Source organism: Pezoporus flaviventris, unplaced genomic scaffold (genome assembly GCF_033815535.1).
Source record: "Pezoporus flaviventris isolate CSIRO_AGI_PZ_B2104156 unplaced genomic scaffold, CSIRO_AGI_Pfla_v1 ptg000002l, whole genome shotgun sequence".
NCBI classification, from domain to species: Eukaryota; Metazoa; Chordata; class Aves; order Psittaciformes; family Psittacidae; genus Pezoporus; species Pezoporus flaviventris.
Window position 1 is genome coordinate 53,852,618 of NW_026892550.1, and position 19,759 is coordinate 53,872,376.

Genomic DNA, 19,759 nt, shown 5'->3' on the forward strand with positions numbered 1-19,759 from the left:
CAGGATGCCCAGGTGGAGGAGTTGTAAGTATGCTGTTAGGTGTGGACCTCTGTCCTCATGGACAGCAATAAGATGTAGTTGACGGCAGAGGGAGTTGTGGATGCAAGGACAAGTCCAGCAGTGGACATAAGTAGGGAGGGAAAGACTGGGTGACAGGGACAATTAGAGGTACAAGGTCTTTGTCTCGTCTCTACCAGGTTACTCTGTTGTTGGAGGAATGAGAATTGCATCACCTGTATCTAAGCCATGTTTTGCTACTTCTACAAGGGTGCATAACTCTAGGAAGGCAATTCCTGTTGAGAGAGTGGCAAGAGTATTGGAAGGTTAGTGGAGAGACATTTTAGGCTGTTGTCCTGGTTTTGGCTGGGGTAGACTAAATCTTCCTAGTAGTGCAGTGCTATATTTTGGCTGTAGTTTGAGAACAATGTTGATAACACACGGATGTTTAGTTGGTGCTGAGTAGTGCGTAAAGTCAAGGACTTTCCAGCTTCCCATGACCTGCCAGTAAGACACCTGCCCTGAACACGCCGAAGAGATATTCCATACCATGCTCACTGCATAAGCTCGGGGAGGAGGGCTTGACAGGAGCCACTGATTGGTGCTCAGGGATGGGATGGGCATTGGTAAGTGGGTGGTGAACAATTGTATCATGTACACTTATGTTTCTTGGGGTTTATTTCCCTCTCTCTTTTTGTTGTCTCTCTTTTAATTACTATTATTATTATATTTTATTTCAAATATCAAACACTGCCTCAACCCATAGATTTTACTTCCTTTTCTCCAGTTCTCCCCATCCCACCAGGGGTGGAAGAGGGTGAGCAAGTGGCTGCGTGGTACTCAGTTACCTGCTGGGGTTAAACTATGTGACAGTCACATGCACTATGTAACCACACAAAAGCGTAACTTTCCTGCTGAGCCCAGAGCTCATGTTTTCCCATCTTTCAAGAAACTTCTGCATTTCCTTTTGGGTACAATTTTTGGAACATGACTGAATCTGCTGGTCACTGCTCTTATTCCCTATTTATCCCCAAACCTTGGGCCTTCATGGTCTTTAATATAATTTAAATGTATTAGACTAGAGCTATTATCCCCACCTGTGCCTTCACTGCAGGACAGATGCACTCTGTGACATTCCTCTCAGTTGTCTCAGTTGGGGACCTACTGAAACTTACCAGCGATCATTTTTTTACCTGCATGCACTGTTGTTGGCCTAGCTAACAGTCAACCAGGTGAGCCCCCTGTTTCTGATGCAGCTGAAATCTTTGTAATCCTCTCTCTTATCAAGGAAGTTGTTACTAAAATGTGACAAAGAACAGTGGGGAAAATGCTTCCTCTGCTCCCTGGTGCATTTCATAATGCTGTGCTTTAATAATGCATGTACAAAAATGTGGTGTTAGTACTGAAGCACGCACTTTTTCTTACTTTTTTTCTTTACAACCCTTTTCTCCCTTCATACCCCATTTTAGATAATCTCTACCTTGCCTTCTCTGTGCAAAAAAACAACTTACGCATGCAAAATGTGGGAACTTGATAATAGAGATAGAACATGCAGTTTGCCTTTGAAGCTAGCAGTTATAATATGACACATAGAAAATCACAGGTGGAAACCTTTAAAGAAAATCAAGTTTCTTGTGGGAATCAGCATCTGTGTGAAAATTATGTAATTGGGTAAAGCTGTATCAGGTTTTTAAAATTGATTTCTCATCTTTCATTTTGGAGCCATCTCTAGACCTTTCCACACCGAAAATGCATACTATCCCCTAATAATGCATTTTCTTGCCTTGCTAGAACTACATCAGTATAATGTCTGGTCCATTTATGCCACTGAGTTCTGCCTGTTATTTTCCTTTTAATATAAACACTGATCTCTGTGAGTAAAATGAAATGAGGCAGTGGACGCAAGATTAATCCTTCTGATACAGTGACATTGATACTACAGATGTGGCAAAGTGAGCAAAGTGTTTTTCTGTAGGAATCTCTGAATCCCTCCGAAAGAAGTGGTCACGCTGCAGTTAACTGGGAAATGCAAATATTTAGATGGTCAGCAAATAGATTAATGGGCTTTGGGCACTTAACTCCCTTCGAAATCCTGACCTTAACTTGCTACTGCATACAAACAGTTCCCAAAATAAAGATGCTTTCTTGCTCTTGCTTACTCCCCTTTTCTTTCTGTTTGCTAAAACACATACGTTGAAGAGTAAAATAAAAGTTATTTACTGACATGTTATTAATCTTAAATAGTAACTGCAAGTCACTATTCTCATTAGTTGGCAACTAAGCCCAATAATTTAAGTGGTTTTAAGGCTATTCTGTTTACTAAATATGAAAAATAACTGTATTAACAGAATTGTCCAGTTGGAGAAGAGAGCCCTCTTCCGAAAGATGAAATCCCTAAGTCACATTTCAGTAGATTGCTGTGATTTTAATTTAAACATTAGTTTTCTCTTTTAAGTTAGGCAAGCTTCAATTTAATAGCAAGTTCCATTCTACAGATAGGCAATGCATGTTCAAGTTGAACTTGTTCTTGTTTACAGTGGAAGCTTGAACACTGTTTTCCTAAATGCAGCACAACTGTATTTGCAGTTGTATGCGGCTGGGACAAGATATGACACTTTAATTGTTAATAATTGATGCTTTTTCTTGGTAGTGCGTACAACTAGGGCAACTACTAGATGAGCAGGGCAGCGAAATTGTCTCTCGTGCCTTACAAGTGGTTGCTTCAAGGCAGGGCTTGCAACATGTTGGCTGGCATTTGTTAGCAGCTATGCTGTTGACCAGGCCAAAATGTCAAGCTAGTAACAAACGAAGGCAAGCCAGTGAGCAACCTGATCTTCAGCAGTATTGTATAACCCAAAGGACTCCTGCTTTTCATGGGATCTCCTTCTGTGACAAAGTGATAGGCTTGGTTGGTGAGGGAATACTCATTGTTCATTACTTGAATCCCGTGTTCAGTTCTGGGCCCCTCACTACAAGAGAGACATTGAGGTGCTGGAGCGGGTCCAGAGAAGGGCCGTGGAGCTGCTGAAGGCTCTGAAGCACAAGTGTGATGAGGAATGGCTGAGGAAACTGGGGGTGTTCGGTCTGGAGAAGGCTCGGGGGGGGTCATATCGCTCCCTACAACTACCTGAAAGGAGGTTGTAGTGAGGTAGGGGTCTGTCTTCCAAGTAACAAGTGACAGGACAAGAGGAAACAGCCTCAAGATGTGCCAAGACAGGTTTAGACTGGATATTAGGAACAATTTCTTTACCAAAAGGGTGGTCAGGCATTGGCTGCCCAGGGAAGTGGTGCAGTCACCACTGGAGGTGTTCAAAAACCGCATAGATGAAGCCCTCAGTGACATTGTTCAGTGGTGGTCTTGGCAGTCCTGGGGTAACGGCGGGACTTGATGACCTTAAAGGTCTTTTCCAACGTAGCTGATTCTATGATTCTATGGGATGTATTGTGGGCTCTGCTCACCCAAAATAGCGTCAGTTGGTTCATGTTTCCAAACACATATGTGTGCTCTGGGTTTGGGATCTTGGTTTTGAGTCTTGGGTATTATGCCCGTAATTTCACTTGTCCTGATCTGCATGGTGGGTTTCTGGGCCTGTTACCAAACAGGCCTGCTTTCACTTCTTAACAACTCCCTTTACTTTGTGGTTCTCTACACTGCTGTGGTGTTTTCTTTGCTACTTGTGTTCCAGCTCCCAGTGTGGGATACATGGTCAGGGCAGGTCTTTAAAATGAAGTGGTGCCCCTACTATGATGAATACAGCATTGAATTTATTGACAGGTGTCACTGCCCTTTTTCCTTCAGCAGTAGGTAGGTGGGAGAGTACATTGGCTGCATAGTTATGATATATTATAAAATATGCTAAAAATCCAAAGCCCTGCAGGCATGCTATGTAAAACTTGCAGTATGTGCGTGTAAGACTTGTTTCTCCAATTCCAAGTCAGTGCAGCTGGAAGCAATGGGTAAAATATTGCCTACGTGAGGTTTGTACTTCTTCCTAGGTGCCTCATAAAAAGGCAAATAGAGATACAGACAGGTGCCTTGCCGACCAGCTGCGTGACTCACAGCAAACTCAGTGCAGTGAGAGCATGCCAACTGAATTGCTTCCGGCACTGCACTTGAACAAGCTGGTTGCTCCTTTTGTCTTCTCGATGAGCTTTGCAACATAATGTAAGTGCTAATAATTGACTGCAGGCTTTATAATTAGGCATTATGAGGTAAATGACTCTCCACCCAGAGAGGAGCTAAAAACCATTATTATCGATATTGCACTTGAAGGCAAAAGGTGCTCTTTCATTGTTGGTTTCTTACCAGTTTCCAGCTATAAAATACTAGAGTGACTCAAATTAGGAGCTAGTTCTGAAGGTCGTATGAATTTCTAGGAAAACACTGGATGCTCATCACCAGAAATAAGCAGGGCCAGTTTTTTCACAGCACTTCTTGCCATTATAAACATACAGGTGAAGAGGACAAATCCTTAGCACAGCTCAGCACTCATTTTTTTCCACTCACTATGTAACTTACTAAACAGTAATATTTACGCCACCGCTGAATCCCTCTGCTGGCCTAGCTTTTACCATCTTGTATTAGGTCATTTTGAGGTAAGGGATCTTGGCAACAACCAACCATATTATCCATGGAAATTCCAGCATACAAATGACATTCCTGAAATGCAAAAGCATCGGTACTTGAAGGTTTTCCTTCTTTTATAGGAATTGAGGAAGTAAAGTGAGCATTTTTACTGGAAGGGGACCTTGCAAGTTGTTGCCTGCCCACCAGAAAAACTTACTTATCTTTGTTATGTATGTGAAAACTTCCTGTTTATAGTGAATAAGACTTGCTATATAAATGTCCAATTATAACTCATCTCCTATTCTTACAAAATAAAGCAGCAGATGCATGCATGTATGGCATTCCTGGCCCTGCCTTTGTTCTGTAACATTCCCTGCAGTCAAGCTGTACATGCACCTGAGTTCTGTTTGTTTCCTTCTTCTATCCTAATCTGCTTAATGTCACATTAAGGAATGAATGAGTACACCTCTAGTAATGGTGGACTGCAAACATGCAGTTCACCCTGCATACCAGGAAGAGCGTCAAGCCCACAAGAAAAACACAAGTGTTATGAGCACAACAGGCGACAAGTATGAGCCAGAGCCGTTTGCATTCAAAAGAGACTCCTCCTGGCTTGGTGTGGTTTTGGATCAAAACCAGAATATTATTCTGTGTAGCTGCAAAGAGAACAGGGAAATGAAGTGAGTGGATAAGGACAGGAATCTGCCAAGAAAGGTTATCCAGCTGCAAGATGTGACGATGTGAATGCTGTTCAAGAATCACTGTGTAATTTAAAACTGTGGTTTTATTTTTTACTTGTTTTGACTGCTGGCAACTAAAATGGTAGCTATAGTAAAAGAGTATTCTGGAAGAAGGGGACATTTGAGCCAATACTTGTTACTGTCAGCATGATCATACCGTGTGGTCCATAAACATACAACATGCATATTAAAAGAGGGAATATATTGCTACAAGCTGCTGTGCTATGCTATTAACTATTTATTTTAGTATTAACAGTGCACCAGACACGCTGTTGCTCAATAAGCTAGGAGAAAGGAGAGTGAGCTATTGTAAACTGGCATTGCCACAGTAAAATCAGTGCTTTCTGATCTGGAAGAGGGCACAGAGTACCTGATTCCTTCTGCCCTCACTCTGATATGACATATGGCCAACTGATTTTCTACAAAAGAGGAACTTCAAAAGTTTCCACTGTAAAAACTTCCCCCCAGCAAAATTGTAGATCTTGAGTAAAACAGGACTTGTTTTGTCTGTACTACCCTCCAGGAACATCAGGGCCGAGCAGGACGGGGGGAGACCCTGTGCCTGTTCCTCAGAGGATGTTGGCTGGCTGGAGAACAGCAAACAGCACTGCAGAGAGGAGTGCAACAGCCAGTGCAAGAATGTGACCACTTGAGAGCTACACTGGTTTCTCTAGCAGTCTCCCTCAGCTGCACACCCTGTGTTGCCCTGCACTCACATAGCTAGCTGTTGGGGGGATGACTATGCAGATGGGAAACCTTGTCTGTGCTGTCCTGGCCTTACCCTGACTGTTTGTTTGTTTCAGATATGGAGACAAAAAGAGCAGAAGCCCTCTTCAATGACAGTAAGTGAGGGCTTTTTAAGCCTGGGAAATCTCTGATTGTTTTAATTAGCATTAATAGTTTCTGAGCACTTTTCATGGCCCTGAAAAACCTTTTCTTATCCTTCTGTCTAAGGAATGCAACCTTGTACTTCACATGGATAAGCCATGTGTTTAGGAACACTGCTCAGTCACAAGGAGGCCTTTTTCTTTTAGTGTTTTCTGGGATGCCTAGGATGACTGGCTTGAAAACTGGTGATGGGGTAAAAAGTCTTCACCCACTACTGAGTTCCCTGGTCATTCTTTTGGTAGTGAGATGTTCCTTCTGCTAAAAATATCAGCAATTCTGTGAGAAAAGAGCAAGTACTGAGGGCTCTATAGAAATCCCCAGTGTTGGGCAGAGAGGAGGCATGAGGGTCCTGCTGGTGACTATAGCACGCTTCTGTCTCCAGCAGTGCTCGTATGTTAGGCGGAGGGCGCATCTTAAATGTAAACCCAGTCATCTAGGAAAGAACTAACTTAGCCAGTGAGGGCTGAGCACTGTAATGTTCAGGACATTCGTTTATTTACTAGCCTGATCCTGTTGCTGTTGGAACCAGTGAAAGCTTTTACGCTGTGTCTGATTAGCTGTGTATTTGGACATGAATACAAAGCCATGTTTCTGCATGAAAGCTAAGGCACTGCAGATGACTCCTAGGTATATGTAATAAAACTGAGTAAGCAAGGAGAACTTGCAACAAATAAAGGAATTTAATTGCTTGGGCTAGATGACTGCTTAATGTCATGCACAACAGATAGCTAAAGGGTGTACTATAATGTGCTAAAGGCAGGAGAGTCCTTATCACAGATTTGAGTGCATTTTATATTTGAGCAGATTGCAGTGAGAAGCAATCTCTATTATAAGCTGATTAAAACATGTGCTTAAATAGAACACTTCATCAAGTCTAATCCTGCCTACACAGGCTTGTCTTCTGTCTCCCTTACGTAAAATATTAGAACTGCATCTTGGAGCAGAGACTGAAGAATCTATTTCATATACGCTTGTCTTGGATACTGTAGCATAACCATTTGTGTCCACCTTACTACCTGTTATTTTCCTATACATAAATTAAGTGATGAGATTTACACCTGCACATGCACCAGCATGTTGTTCAATTGATACTTTAAGGATAGCAGCAGACCTCTAATGCAGCCTGCAAGTGAGAAGTGCCCCAAAAGTGGTAAGATTGGGCTCAGGCAGGAGATTTTTGAGTAATGTCCTTCTCTGAGCTCTCAGAAATTGGGAATATGTCATTTACTTAAGGAAATGTAAAGAAGTTACATTAGAAAGTGATTATAATGAAAATGTTTTGGATTTTGAAATGGCTAGTAGCACAAAATTGTTCCATACAGGCATAAAAGGCAATATGACTGGTCTCAAGTTAATGCTGTAGCGGTTAGATTGAGGTAGTTTGGTTTAGAGATATTTTCAGGCTTTCAGAGAAGGAAGTTCGCTTGTTTGAAGATACAGTTGTTATAAAAAGCCATCTTTGTTTATAAATTGGGTTTCTTTTGACTCTGAGAGGTTTGATTATTTCCTTGGCAGCAGGCTGTCAAGTAATGGAAGATTAAATAACATCACTTGGTGCTGGTTTTACGTGCTGGTGTTCTGGGATACTGATGAAACTGTGAGTTTTTCCCTGTGTTTTGAACATTGACTGTTCAGATGGTTATCAGGATTATGCAGTTTTAGGACCAGTAATTAAGGATTAAAAATAGCTTTCTGCAGGGAAACATGCTAGTTAAGACAGTCTTGCGAGTTATGATATATTCTTCAGTTTTCCTTTCACATGTAAGTTTTGCACAAGTAGATTCAAATTTCACCGATTTCCTTCACTGTGGTTTTATGTCTCAGAACAGGGCAGACTCTACACTGAGCACATGAACTTCTCCATGTTACATGACTTTTTTTTTTTTTCCTCCAAAATCTATGAACAGTTTTCAATCTGCTGTGTTATTGCTGCTTCTTTTGACTATGAGGTACTGTTAACATAACCTTGTGCAGATCCTAGCAGGAAGGGGCTGTGTGTGGCTCCAGTGTTTCACTTCTGAGGACTTTAAGGGCCCTGGGGCTGACAGCTCTTCAGAGGTGTACTACTGATTTCTGCTTTGTCCCACTCTGGGTCACTGTCTGCAGGAAACAGGCAGTGCAATGGTTTGGATTGTGTTGTCACTATGCAAATAATTCTTAGCCCTGTCTCTTTTTTAATGAATTGGTCCTCTCTGTCAACTTTGTTAATGTCTAGCTGAAATTGGGGCCTGGATGAAAACTAGTGGGTCTTGGTCCAGGTAAGAGGGATTTGATGCTGTTTTGATGGGAGAAGACAGCTGAAGGAGCTCTATCCATTGAGGAATTTTCTCAAAGCTATGGGGGAGCTTCAGCTGCTTCTGAATATCCTGAGTTTAGTGGCTGAAACCATGCATATTTTAATTTCTGTCTGGGTTTGGAGGATAATGCTTTTTGACATGGATGCACACTGTGCTGGAAGTATCCATGCCTTTGTCTTCTCTGGCTTGGATTAATGTCATGCTCTTTGCCTGAAGTGCCTTTCCAGGTCTGCTTGAAGACTGCCATTTGTGCAATGCACAGTTGCTTGTTTCCAGGTGACATCTTGCTGACATAATCTGCATGCATGTGTGGCAAAAACCCATGGCTTGGATCATTCCTGTCTTAGATTTTGCCTTGTTCATGTTTTATCCTAATGACAAATTACCTGGGACATTAATGACAAATTACCTGGGACATTAATGACAAATCCCCTGTGTTTGGGAATTGTCCTGGGTGTGTGGTGATGGTTTTGATTTCTGATTTGGGCTGCTTATGTAGTTAAGCCTGAATGCTTGACCATCATGGCTCTCTACAAGTCAGATGTTCATTCAGGCTTCTAACAGAATGGGTTGTGCATGAGGATCTCTGATTTGGGGGACTGGTGAAAGGTATGTTTTCTTGTTGATGTTAATAGTGTTAGAGAACCGAAGTGATGTGTTACTCTACCTTTTTTTTCACAGCCGTTGGCAGGCATATTACTCAACAGAAGAATAGCTGATACACTCTTTCTCCTTTTGACAGTCTGCGGGTTACGACAGAATAGGTCAGTCAAGTCAATGGCAAAATCATCATCACTGCGAATAGTCGGTGGACTGTCTTCTGCAGAGACTGGGGACTGGCCGTGGCAAGCTAGCTTGCAGTACAATAATATCCATCGCTGTGGTGCAACACTCATCAGCAATACCTGGCTTGTATCTGCAGCTCACTGCTTCAGAGAGTAAGTTCCCATCTTAGAGAGAATCTGCAGCAGAATGCGCCCCATTCTATGCCTATCAAGTTATGTGGCTTTCCACATTTGCACTACTTCCCTAACTCTTTTCCAGGGAAATAATTTTTTGCCTTAGAGGAGAAAAGTCAGGGTTAAGCAGACACATCACTTGACTATTTCAATGAGAAATTAAAGACTAGGCAGAACTCGCAATTGTGAGTGGAAATCAGTAGTCATTTGGCATATTGAGAAAAAAAGCGCAGAGACAGTAATGTGACTGAAATGGCAGAGTATTTATTTCCTGTTGCACTGAATGTGGCACTCCTTCATGTTGAAGTTAGGTGGCTGCCACTGCAGGCTGCTACTACAAGTTATAATCTCACATTCCTACCCCTCTATTCAGCCATGCATTCCCAACTCCTTTTTGTTTCAAGCATGGCAATTGTGAAGCTGCAGGGTATGTAAAATGGAACGGATTAGTAACATTCAAAAGATGCAATGGAGATGAAGAGTTTTCTGGCAGAAGAGCTTTATGATTTGATTACACTCTGCAGCCACACAATGGCTGGATCAGGGACAAGGAGCAAGGGAGGAGTATGAGACCATGGCTGAGGAGGGAATGCAGATTGCCCTCTTCTAGCAGCAGCACAACATCATGTGAGACACTGATGTAAAGTGATGAAAGCCTTAAGAATCTACTAGGGACACGGCTTAAAGGAACTTTACAGTAAAAGTGTTAATTAAGTTTAAAGTCCTGGACAACTTTATTTACAGCTAAATAACAACACTCTTACCTTTTTCAGCATGGGTCACCCTCAGGAGTGGACTGCTACTTTTGGAGCTCTTTTGAAGCCACCAAGCATGAAACGCTCAATCAAGACTATTATAATTCATGAAATGTACCAGTACCCAGAACATGATTATGACATTGCACTTGTGCAGCTCTCGAAACGAGTTGAGTTTACAAGTAGCGTACACCGTGTCTGTCTACCTGAGCCATCTCAGACTTTTCTGTACAATACTTACGCTGTCATCACAGGCTGGGGAGCACTTACCAATGACGGTGAGTCTGCCAGGCAACCTGTATGTTGCATAAACAGTAGCTCTGTTGTGCTACTGAATTGATACCTCTTTTGCAGATATATGTTGTATGGCAATAAGCCTAATGCTTTAAGCAATAGGCTTGTTTAGTTGTAAGCAGCAGATTCTTGTTATAAAATTACACTGGACAAAGAGCTACTGTCCACTCAAGCAGAAAACTCTCTTTTTCCAGCCTTTCCATTTCACATTGTAAATTCTTAAGACATGTAATCTATCAATGCATGTGTTTATATAGCACCTAAAAAAAAATATTCTCCCAGCCCTAGACAGAAGCTACAGATAACTCTGAGCTTTCAGGTAAATCAGCAGAGGGAGCTGCAGTGACTGACGCAAGCTCAGACACTTACCAGGCCATGCTAAGATTTAGCAATGGAACCAAAGATATCTTCATTTTGTATCATCTGCTCAAATTGCTAGGTAATTTGTGTTCCATAGTATTATATGGAATATGTATAAGGCACTATGTGCCATGCAATTGTTACTTCTGTCTTAATGGTACAGTTTTTAAGACTATGAGTATGTACATTTTCCTTAAGGGCCTAACCTAGACAGATCAACAAGCAAAACCTCTACATCATACCAAGTCAAGCTGATCATCCATAAGAGAACATTAAATGCTCTTCCTGTATCTATCTATCTCAACTACTGCAAGATAATTCTGTTAACAAATATCCAAACTGTATTATTCCTTAGGTCCAGCTCCAAATGCTCTTCAGGAAGCAACAGTGAAACTTATTGACTCAAAGACTTGCAACAGAAAAGAAGTGTACGATGGGGACATAACACCTAGGATGCTGTGTGCTGGATACTTGGAAGGAGGGGTAGATGCTTGTCAGGTAACTGTAGCTGAAAATTAGAAAGGAAAACTATTTTAATACTAATTTTGGTATCTGGTTGACCAAATCTTAACTGACAATGTATTAGTCCTTTATGTAAGCTCCATTCAAACAGGAATTAAGTTGTAAAATGAAATCGCATTTATTGCACATGATTTAGCACATAAAACCTATACAAAGAGAGCTAAATTATGATAATATTCACCATTTAAACCTTTCATAGCATGAAATTAAATCTTATTCTGTAACTCAAAAAAGCTGCTACCAGCCCATTTGCTTCTCCTGATTTCTTGTGTGTGAAAACAAACAATACGGTTGCAAAGGGATATGGCAAGAAATTGACAGAGATGCTAAATGCTGAAATAGTAAATATAAGCTAAAAATTAAATGTCTCAAGTAATTAAGACAAACACCTATGCAGTTAGGAAGGAAGAAGCTTAAGAATGTAGCAGTTAAGTAGCCAGCAAAAATGCACTATCGCTCGTTGAAATTAAATTCTGGACTGGATCATCCCGATGCAGATGTGTTATATGGTCTTTGGTAACAGACTTGGATCAGAGGAAGGAAAACTGTCTGAAACAAAGATAACTGTAAGGAAGCTGTGTGTAAATAGAATGGTAGAGATACATGTGTGGTGCAGGTCTACAAATGCTGCAAGTAAATGTTTGTTTGAACAAAAGTATTTTCATAATGGAAACTTTTAAAAACCATGATTTCTATTTATGTTATTTACAAAGAATGTACTGCCAAGTGCTGGTTCAAAACAGACTCTTTCCAGAATCACAGTCCTACAGATTTGTGCCCAAAGTAAAACCCCTTGAAGAATAAGTCCAGGAGGCTCAGTTCCCCTGCTCCTGGCTGGCGCAGCATTTAGGAGACCTGCACAGAAGGGTGCATTTTGCTGGAAGATGGGGAATTTGGTCTGTTGGGTGAGGATTGCCTTTCAGCTTGTAAGGTTTCCAGTTTAAATATTATTACTATGTCATGCTATTAACAGTATCTGAATTGACCCTTTGAAAGTAGCTATTATCTTCAGGAGATATTGTCTAATTAGAAGACCAAGTTCTTGATGAAATCTGTTTTGAAATGTTATTATTGCAAGTGACTATTTGTTGTAAGAATAGTGGTTATTGGGGGGGGGGGGGAAGTTTCTCTTTACTTAGATTGTTGTGCATATTTGTGCTTCCCTCCTTTGTCTGAGGAGGAAGTCAAGGCAGGTGGGAAGCGGTGTTTCACAAAACAGAAGAGAAGCTTTTTTCCTTTTTACTGTAAAACTATGGAGGCAAGTCAGGAGGTTCCATGGCAAACAGGAAAAAGCCACTGACTTCTGACTCAAGTTTCAAGAACAACCTGCATTCTGCAGGAATGGCAGCTCTTGAAATACTGCTTGTTTTCTTGCTTTCTTCTCTTCTTGGGCACACCCTTCCATGCATGGAGGGAATTGTATTTTTCCTTCTGATCAATTATATATCTTTTCTCCCCTCCTCTTTCTTTAGGGTGACTCTGGGGGACCACTAGTTACTCCAGACTCTAGGCTGATGTGGTACCTCGTGGGAATAGTGAGCTGGGGAGACGAATGTGCCAAACCAAATAAACCTGGAGTTTACACACGAGTGACTTATTTCCGTGAGTGGATTACCTTGAAAACTGGCATCTAATTCCAAAATCAAAAATGGATTTAACTACATGGACTACATGTAACTCATATTTGTCTGTAATTCTAAAAGGTTATTTTTTCGGTATATATATTCCTATGTAGTTTTGGTTAAAGCAAACTTCACTCACAGCAAGCACTATCTTTGCTGTCAGAGATCCTAACCCCTTGTGAATTTATACTGAACATATCAGATAGCATGCCTCATCTTTGAGCCTTGAAATATTCTCACTTATCAGAAATTACAACCTGATGTCATTAAAATAACATTTAAAAGCTACTAGTTTTACCTGTGTTATAAATACAAGCATTTTCCAGGAAAAAAAAAGAGAATTTTTAATTCAGCCATGGCCAAGGTCTGAAGCTCAACCTTCTTCCTCCAGTGAAGCAGATTCTGGCACAGCTGTGTTTCTAGAAAAAGTGAATCCCTGATTATTAATATTGTTAGAGATTATCATCTGCACAGACTGCAGCCAAGACCCTGCATGTTCACTCTGCTCGATGTTCTTGATCACTAATGGTGGATCAGTCAGGATCGAGGGTAGGTCCTAGCTAAGGAAAAGGAGGATTTCTGTGCCTGCAGTAAGTTGGAAGTGATAAGAGTAAAGCTTGGTGTTCTTCTTTTGAAGCACACTTTTAATGGGAATTTTTTTCTGGATTCTGTGAGGTTCAAAGTACTTGAAAGTGCTGTTGTGGAAGTGCTTTATCACAATACTGTACTGCTACCTCTATACCAGATGGCTTATAGATCTAGTCTGTTCAACTCACAGTACGCTTAAGATACAGAAAGACAAGCTCCACCCAGATTTCTTTGTAACAAGTGTGTCCTCATGAACAACCTCCCTGGAAGAAAACCCAGCATTTAAATTTGTGCTAAAGGAAAAATAAGTATTTACCACCAGTGAAGTGGAAACAACTTTTTTCATTCAAGAGATAGCGTGCTTTTTCACGGCATGCCAGCCAGCGGAAACCATCTCACTGCAATGAAAGCAGTTAGTGACACTGTCGTGCTTCACTGATGGATTCATTTCTTCATGAATTAATATGATCGTGTCTTATGAGGCTGAAGAGTAATTTTATATTAAATAACAGTCCCAATAAGAACTTCAGAGTAAACGTGATCCTTATATACCAATTAAGCACTTTTCCTACCTCTGTTCATGACATGGATTGCTGGTGGAGGGGGTTCCAGTGGCATGACTATTACTGTCCCCTAAAGCCCAGGCTTTCAATATGAGGATCCAAAATGTCACTCCAGTACTATCTCCTGCAGTCTTTGAATGCCAATTAGAATGTTTAGGCTGTGAACGCAGGACTCACAAGAGTCTGTAGTAGACATGAAAAAAGCTGCAAGCCCCACAGCTGAACCTGCTACAGTTGAAAATTGCTCTGAAGCATCCTGCCTCCCCTTCTACTCAGGACAGGGTCTGTCCTCAGCCTTCCGACTGTGCAAGTTCTCCAACAATCAGCACCCCTGGGAATGAGATGCTCAGCATTTCTTCTGAATTACAAGTCTATGTATGGATGGAAAAGACATTGATTAAACCTTGGTGGTGGAGGAGGGGGCTGTCTTGTTATTAGGCTCCTTCCTGTCTACATACCTTTTGAATTTCTGTAAAAGACAAGATGCCTTATCTCAGAAAAAAAAAAAATTGAAGGTTTTGATTTTGAAATAGTAGTATCTTTATTCTCATTTTCAGTGTCCATTGCAAAATTAAAAGGATCTTGGGACAGTCAGGAGGATAGTTACATGCAGCAAATCTGTTTCCTTAATTTATTAATGAAGTTTGTAATTTATGCACTTTTGAGTTGCTGCTATTTTTCAGTTAAGAATTTACTCTGGGCCAGGTTCAGTTAAAAATAGAAACCTCACAGGGTTTTGGATTAGGTCACTTGGAAACACTTTTCTTCTAGTGCCTAGGTCCTCTTTTTTACGAAAGCATCCTTTGGAGAAAAAAAGTACGTCTAGTTTTTTTGTGCCTCTTATTGCTTTGAAGGTGAAAATCATGACAAGTGTCCTTCCTTACAATCAGCTGATGAATTGCAATCTAAAGTTTCACTTTCATAGACAGCTAAGGCTTTGTTTTGCACTTAAATCTATCTTTTTGCCTAGCGAATGGAGGGGCAACAGCAAGGATGTGAAGCCCAGATTAGATACAACCCCTATAAACTGGTTCCTACCTCACACTGCAAGTGAAATGTGTATATAGAATACCTTTAAAATGAGAAAGGCAGCCTTTATTTCATGTTTTTTCATGAGAGGCCAAACAGCCGAGAGGTGCTTAGGAGAATGTCTACCTTACTCAGGGAGTCCTGAGCCAGCCAGATGCACTTTTCACAGATTTTTTAGCACACTGTCTGGCCTGGGTTTGTCTTACACTCCATGTCAGTGTTTTATTTATGAAGACTCTGTTTTCTGCCCTAGAATAAAACAAACAGAATATTGTGTGGTTAAAGAAAAAATTTATAAAAACATTTTATTATCATTGATGTTAAGATTTAGCAAGGATTTAAATGATTAAAGGTTATTATGTTTCATAGCATTAAATGTATTTAAAAACAATTCCTCCTTTTTTGTCCTTTTTTTGCTTAATAATAATGGAGCTAAAAATTGTATATGATGCAAAATGGACTAATCTTCCTTATTTTGATATAAGACTATTCTAAATCTGCAGCTCTCTCTGTTCATTCCCCATCCTAGGAACTGTTTAACAGTGGTTGGAGCTTTACAGATGTTTCAGCAAAGAAAAGGTGGTACTTGTGCTCTTGTAAAATTTAACTTCAGTTAAGCTAGTGCTATCCAAATTTGAGAATGGATCTGAAGCTTCATTCAAGAACCCACCACCTTACTTCTAGCCTTGAAAAATTTATCCTTGTAATGAGGCATTCCTGGAAATTGGCTGTAGGGAGGTCTATGCAGCCGATATACCAATTCTCCTGAGATTTCCCAAGCAGATTTAAAGCATCAAGAAATGTATTCCAAATTTCTGGTTATTCAAATTGGTTGTTTGAAGACTACCCATGGTAATTTTCAGCCTGGAGCACAAGTAGGAAAGAAATAAGAGACTAATTGTGAAGAGGTCTGGTTGAGTGGCATCAATCCGTCACCAGGATTCCTTATGTAAGTAAAGCTTGTGGAAACTCCAATCCCATATCTGCTGTTCCTGTTAACAAATTAGAAGTGCTAAGAGCCACAAGCTCTTACAACCAATTGCCAAAAGCAATGAATATTTATCTAGCACGTAGCAGCCTGCATTACAGGTGCACACACATGGAAAAGCTCGCTCTTGCTTTTGGAAATTCATTCACGCACATGTCAGCACAGAATCAGCTTAGGTAATTGGTGCCCTTGTTCATCTGGATCAGGATTTTAGCAACATTGTTAACATGGTTTCTAGGAAGGTGTCACTTGCTAGAGCAGCCTTAAGTGACAAGATCCTTTGGCCCACCCCATTGGGAAGCTGGAGTCCTTTTAGACATGACAGCAAAGCACTCCTACACAATGTTGTGCCAAAAAGAGTTAAAAAAGAAGGTAACAAAGTCAGACCTTCAATCCTCTGAGAGCTGATGGCAAACCACAGCCTATGGCAAGATGTTGGGAAACCCACTGAATGATACTGATGTGGATTTATGGTCAACTCTGCACTGGCCTGTGTGCTAAACAGAATTGTGTTTGCCTTAGTACTTCCAAATAACACATTTTTAGGGAGAAAACGACAGACATTTTTGTCTGCTAATTTACTTATTAACCAAATGGATCATGGACGCAGACGCCCCCCAGATCTCCATTGACGTCCCCATTAAGAATGTGAAATTATGTCTGGAAATCAGGAAATTAAAAGACTTACTTTAACAAAAACCAACAACCAAACAAACTAATTGCAAGTGGCTGGGATTTTCCCCTTCAGATGGAAATGAGATTTACCGCTATATCAGCATCATATATATATCATATATATATGTATGTATATACATATATATTTATTTTGGTATATATATCATATATACCAAAATATACATTGGAAATACTGGACCTAAAGTGTCTGTAATACCTGTACGCAGAAGAAATCTACAGCAGTGCACATAAACTGAAGATACTGAGATTTTGGGCACAAATAGTCTTGAGTCCAGAGGTAGTGGTGTTCTGACCATAGCCAGGTACCGCTCATTGCTTCAGGAAGCCAATAAACTGACTTTGAAGCACTGCTCCATACGTTTTGCCAATCTAATGAGGTACAAATATGGATTTGAGATTTCCCTTAAAATTTATTTATTTAACCAAATTTGCTAAGATTTTACAGTTATATGTATTTTTCAAAGAGAAGGCTAAGGGGAAAAGTTAAATGGCTTTACTATTTCAGATTTTGCAGTCTTGCAAAATAAGAGAAAAACCTGTATATTTTTGGTTTGGTGCCATCGATCTAGAGGGCTCCTGAGTACACCTGCTAATTGGTGTATTTGGGAACCACTTGCTTTGGCTTCTGGGGTAAAGAGAATCTGTTCATTTTTATTTGGCAATTTATCTTAAAATGCCCATGTTCACAGTTTCATTGATGGTCTTTGCTTAATTACCACTGAACTGTTAGGTGAGAATTAACTAGATGTTGTTGTTTCTCCATGTAGGCAGAAGGCTTGTCAGCATTCATTGTTACTATGCAAAACCTGCTTCATGCGAGATGACTGCATATCAAAGTGAATGGTATCTTAAAAAATGCAATGATCAGGACAGAGAGATGGTAGGTAGCAGACTTTTTTTTTTTTAATTTTCACAACATATTTGATTGAGAAGCTCTTAAGAACTGTTAGTTTAACCTGAAAAATAATAAAAAGAGGTTCATTTTTAAGGCAAGATACCACAAAATTAAATGTAAAAATAGCTGATAGAACTTAATTAGCAAAGTAGCAAAATGAAGCTGACAAACTATTTCACTTCCCCCCATCCTTTACAGCTGAGACTCTTGTTAATTTTGTTCCTTGGGTACACGCATTGCTTTTTGAAATTACTTTGTTGAAATAATGGAAGTAATTTTATTGATTATGTGAGAAAGTTACAGAGCAAATACCAGCCTTAAATATTCCTTTACTGGTTAGGGCTGCGTTTGCCATCCTGAAGAGCCGAACCGCTTTCTCCGTTTATCCTCTCTTTCAATCCAGTATTTCAGACTTTACTGGCCTCTAGTGGTTCTTTGAAATTTGCCCACATCTTCTCTTGTTACTCCTGTGTGACACAAAAAAAAACGGGTAAAAGTCAAGCTCTTTCACCCTAATCCTGCCAAAGCAAAGCCCACGTTTGAAAGAGCACAGTGTTGTCCGTCTGCTCTTAAGTAGTTTTTTACTAATTCAGCACAAGAGTTTCGTGTGTTCTTGGACCGAGGTGTAAGCCTTGAGGAAGACGTGGAGGGTTGCTAAGACTGGTTTGTTAGAAATGAGTGCTAAAATAATGCATTGCATTCTCAGAAAGAGCATAAAACATGTGCTCTCTTGCCTCTACAAGTTTCCCAAACCCCAAGCAAGACAGAAAAGGCTTTCCTTTTTTTTTCCCCCTCTCCCATGTACTGTAGGATGCAGGTAGTTGTTTAAGTTACAAATGTTTTCAAATATAATGTGACTGTTACGTATACAACTGCGTGCACTGACATTTTTCAGTCGTTGCTTGTGCAGCAGTATGAATCCTTCCCATTCTAGCTATAAGAGGGGCTAAGGGTATCAAGACAGGTTCTCACCTACCCTAACGACTAGGAATGGTGAAAGGGAAAGCAGGGTTAAAGTTGAGGAAAGGGAGACTGAACTGCTTGATGGGGTAAGGTGGGCAGTGCTGGGATCTTGATGAGCGCCTGGGGAACGGGAAACAGTATTTATAGGAGGTGATGTTGAGCTGGTGGTGAGGCAGAGTGGTGGTTGCTGCAGCTTGCTTCCTCCTGGTTAAAGGACACCATGAATAAAGGGAAAACGCTTCCACAACATATACCATGCCGGCAAGGGCCACACATTGGTTTTGACACCTATTCCCCAGATCTCTGCTCCTCTACAGCCTTGGATACTCTGCAGCATTTCATAACTTCGCTCCCTAGACCTTTTTAATAACATTTTGCCTGTTTTTGAGGTAGGCACGATGTTGCTGGCACTGGCCTGCAAGATGCAGAGACCTAAGGAGCAGGGCTCAGCAGTGCTCCCGATCGTCTGAAATGGTAACGCTTCAACCTAACGGGGGCTTGTTTGCTTTAAACAACGAGCTGTGTTACTTCTTGGGCAGAAAATATTTTTAGTCTAATGACTTACGCGCCTCCCCCGGGGTACCACAGCAACACACGCTACCCGCCGCCATCTCAAGCCAAGCTCGGGCCGCCGCCGTCAAGCAGGAGGAGGCGGGCCGCGCCGGCCGGCCCTAGCCCGGCCCCTCATGTCGGCGCAGGCGGGGAAGCGCCGCGGCACCGGCGCTGCCGCTTCCTACCCCCTTCCTGCTTCTTCCCCCGTGGTGCTGGCAGCGCTCAGGCCTCGATCGCAACGCCAGGGTGGTGAGGGCGGGCGGCGGCGGAGCCGGAGCAGGGGGGGCTGCAGCCTGCCGGGTGTCGGTGCGCAGCGCCTCGGGGACGCCCCGAGGGCGCCGGGGTTGGGGGCTGCTGCCGGTCGGGCAATGCTGGCACCCGGGTCGGGTTTGTTTGGGGGCCGGGCGGCTCCGTCTCGGTTTCCGCTGTAGATCCGAGGTGCTTTTCGCCCATTAGCCCAGCTGGGCAGATAACAGTGAGTCTG

General features: G+C 41.4%; 1 protein-coding gene and 1 long non-coding RNA gene across 2 annotated transcripts in view; one reads left to right on the forward strand and one right to left on the reverse strand.

The window, feature by feature from the left end:
• The window catches only part of LOC133282784 (transmembrane protease serine 11E-like), a 43,280-nt gene extending 28,803 nt beyond the window's left edge, over positions 1 to 14,477 (forward strand). The window contains exons 6-10 of the mRNA XM_061479051.1: positions 6,108 to 6,146; positions 9,232 to 9,427; positions 10,222 to 10,481; positions 11,213 to 11,355; positions 12,852 to 14,477. Of these exons, the coding sequence (XP_061335035.1) occupies positions 6,108 to 6,146; positions 9,232 to 9,427; positions 10,222 to 10,481; positions 11,213 to 11,355; positions 12,852 to 13,013 (800 nt within the window). The 3' untranslated portion in view covers positions 13,014 to 14,477. The remainder of the gene's footprint in view (positions 1 to 6,107; positions 6,147 to 9,231; positions 9,428 to 10,221; positions 10,482 to 11,212; positions 11,356 to 12,851) is intronic.
• LOC133282791 (uncharacterized) lies at positions 10,522 to 18,130 on the reverse strand. Its single transcript, XR_009747707.1, has 3 exons — positions 18,073 to 18,130; positions 15,225 to 15,430; positions 10,522 to 11,365 (listed from the first exon to the last, which is right to left on the reverse strand). It is a non-coding gene; the product is annotated as an uncharacterized LOC133282791 (long non-coding RNA).
• Between the last annotated feature and the right edge of the window lie 1,629 nt (positions 18,131 to 19,759).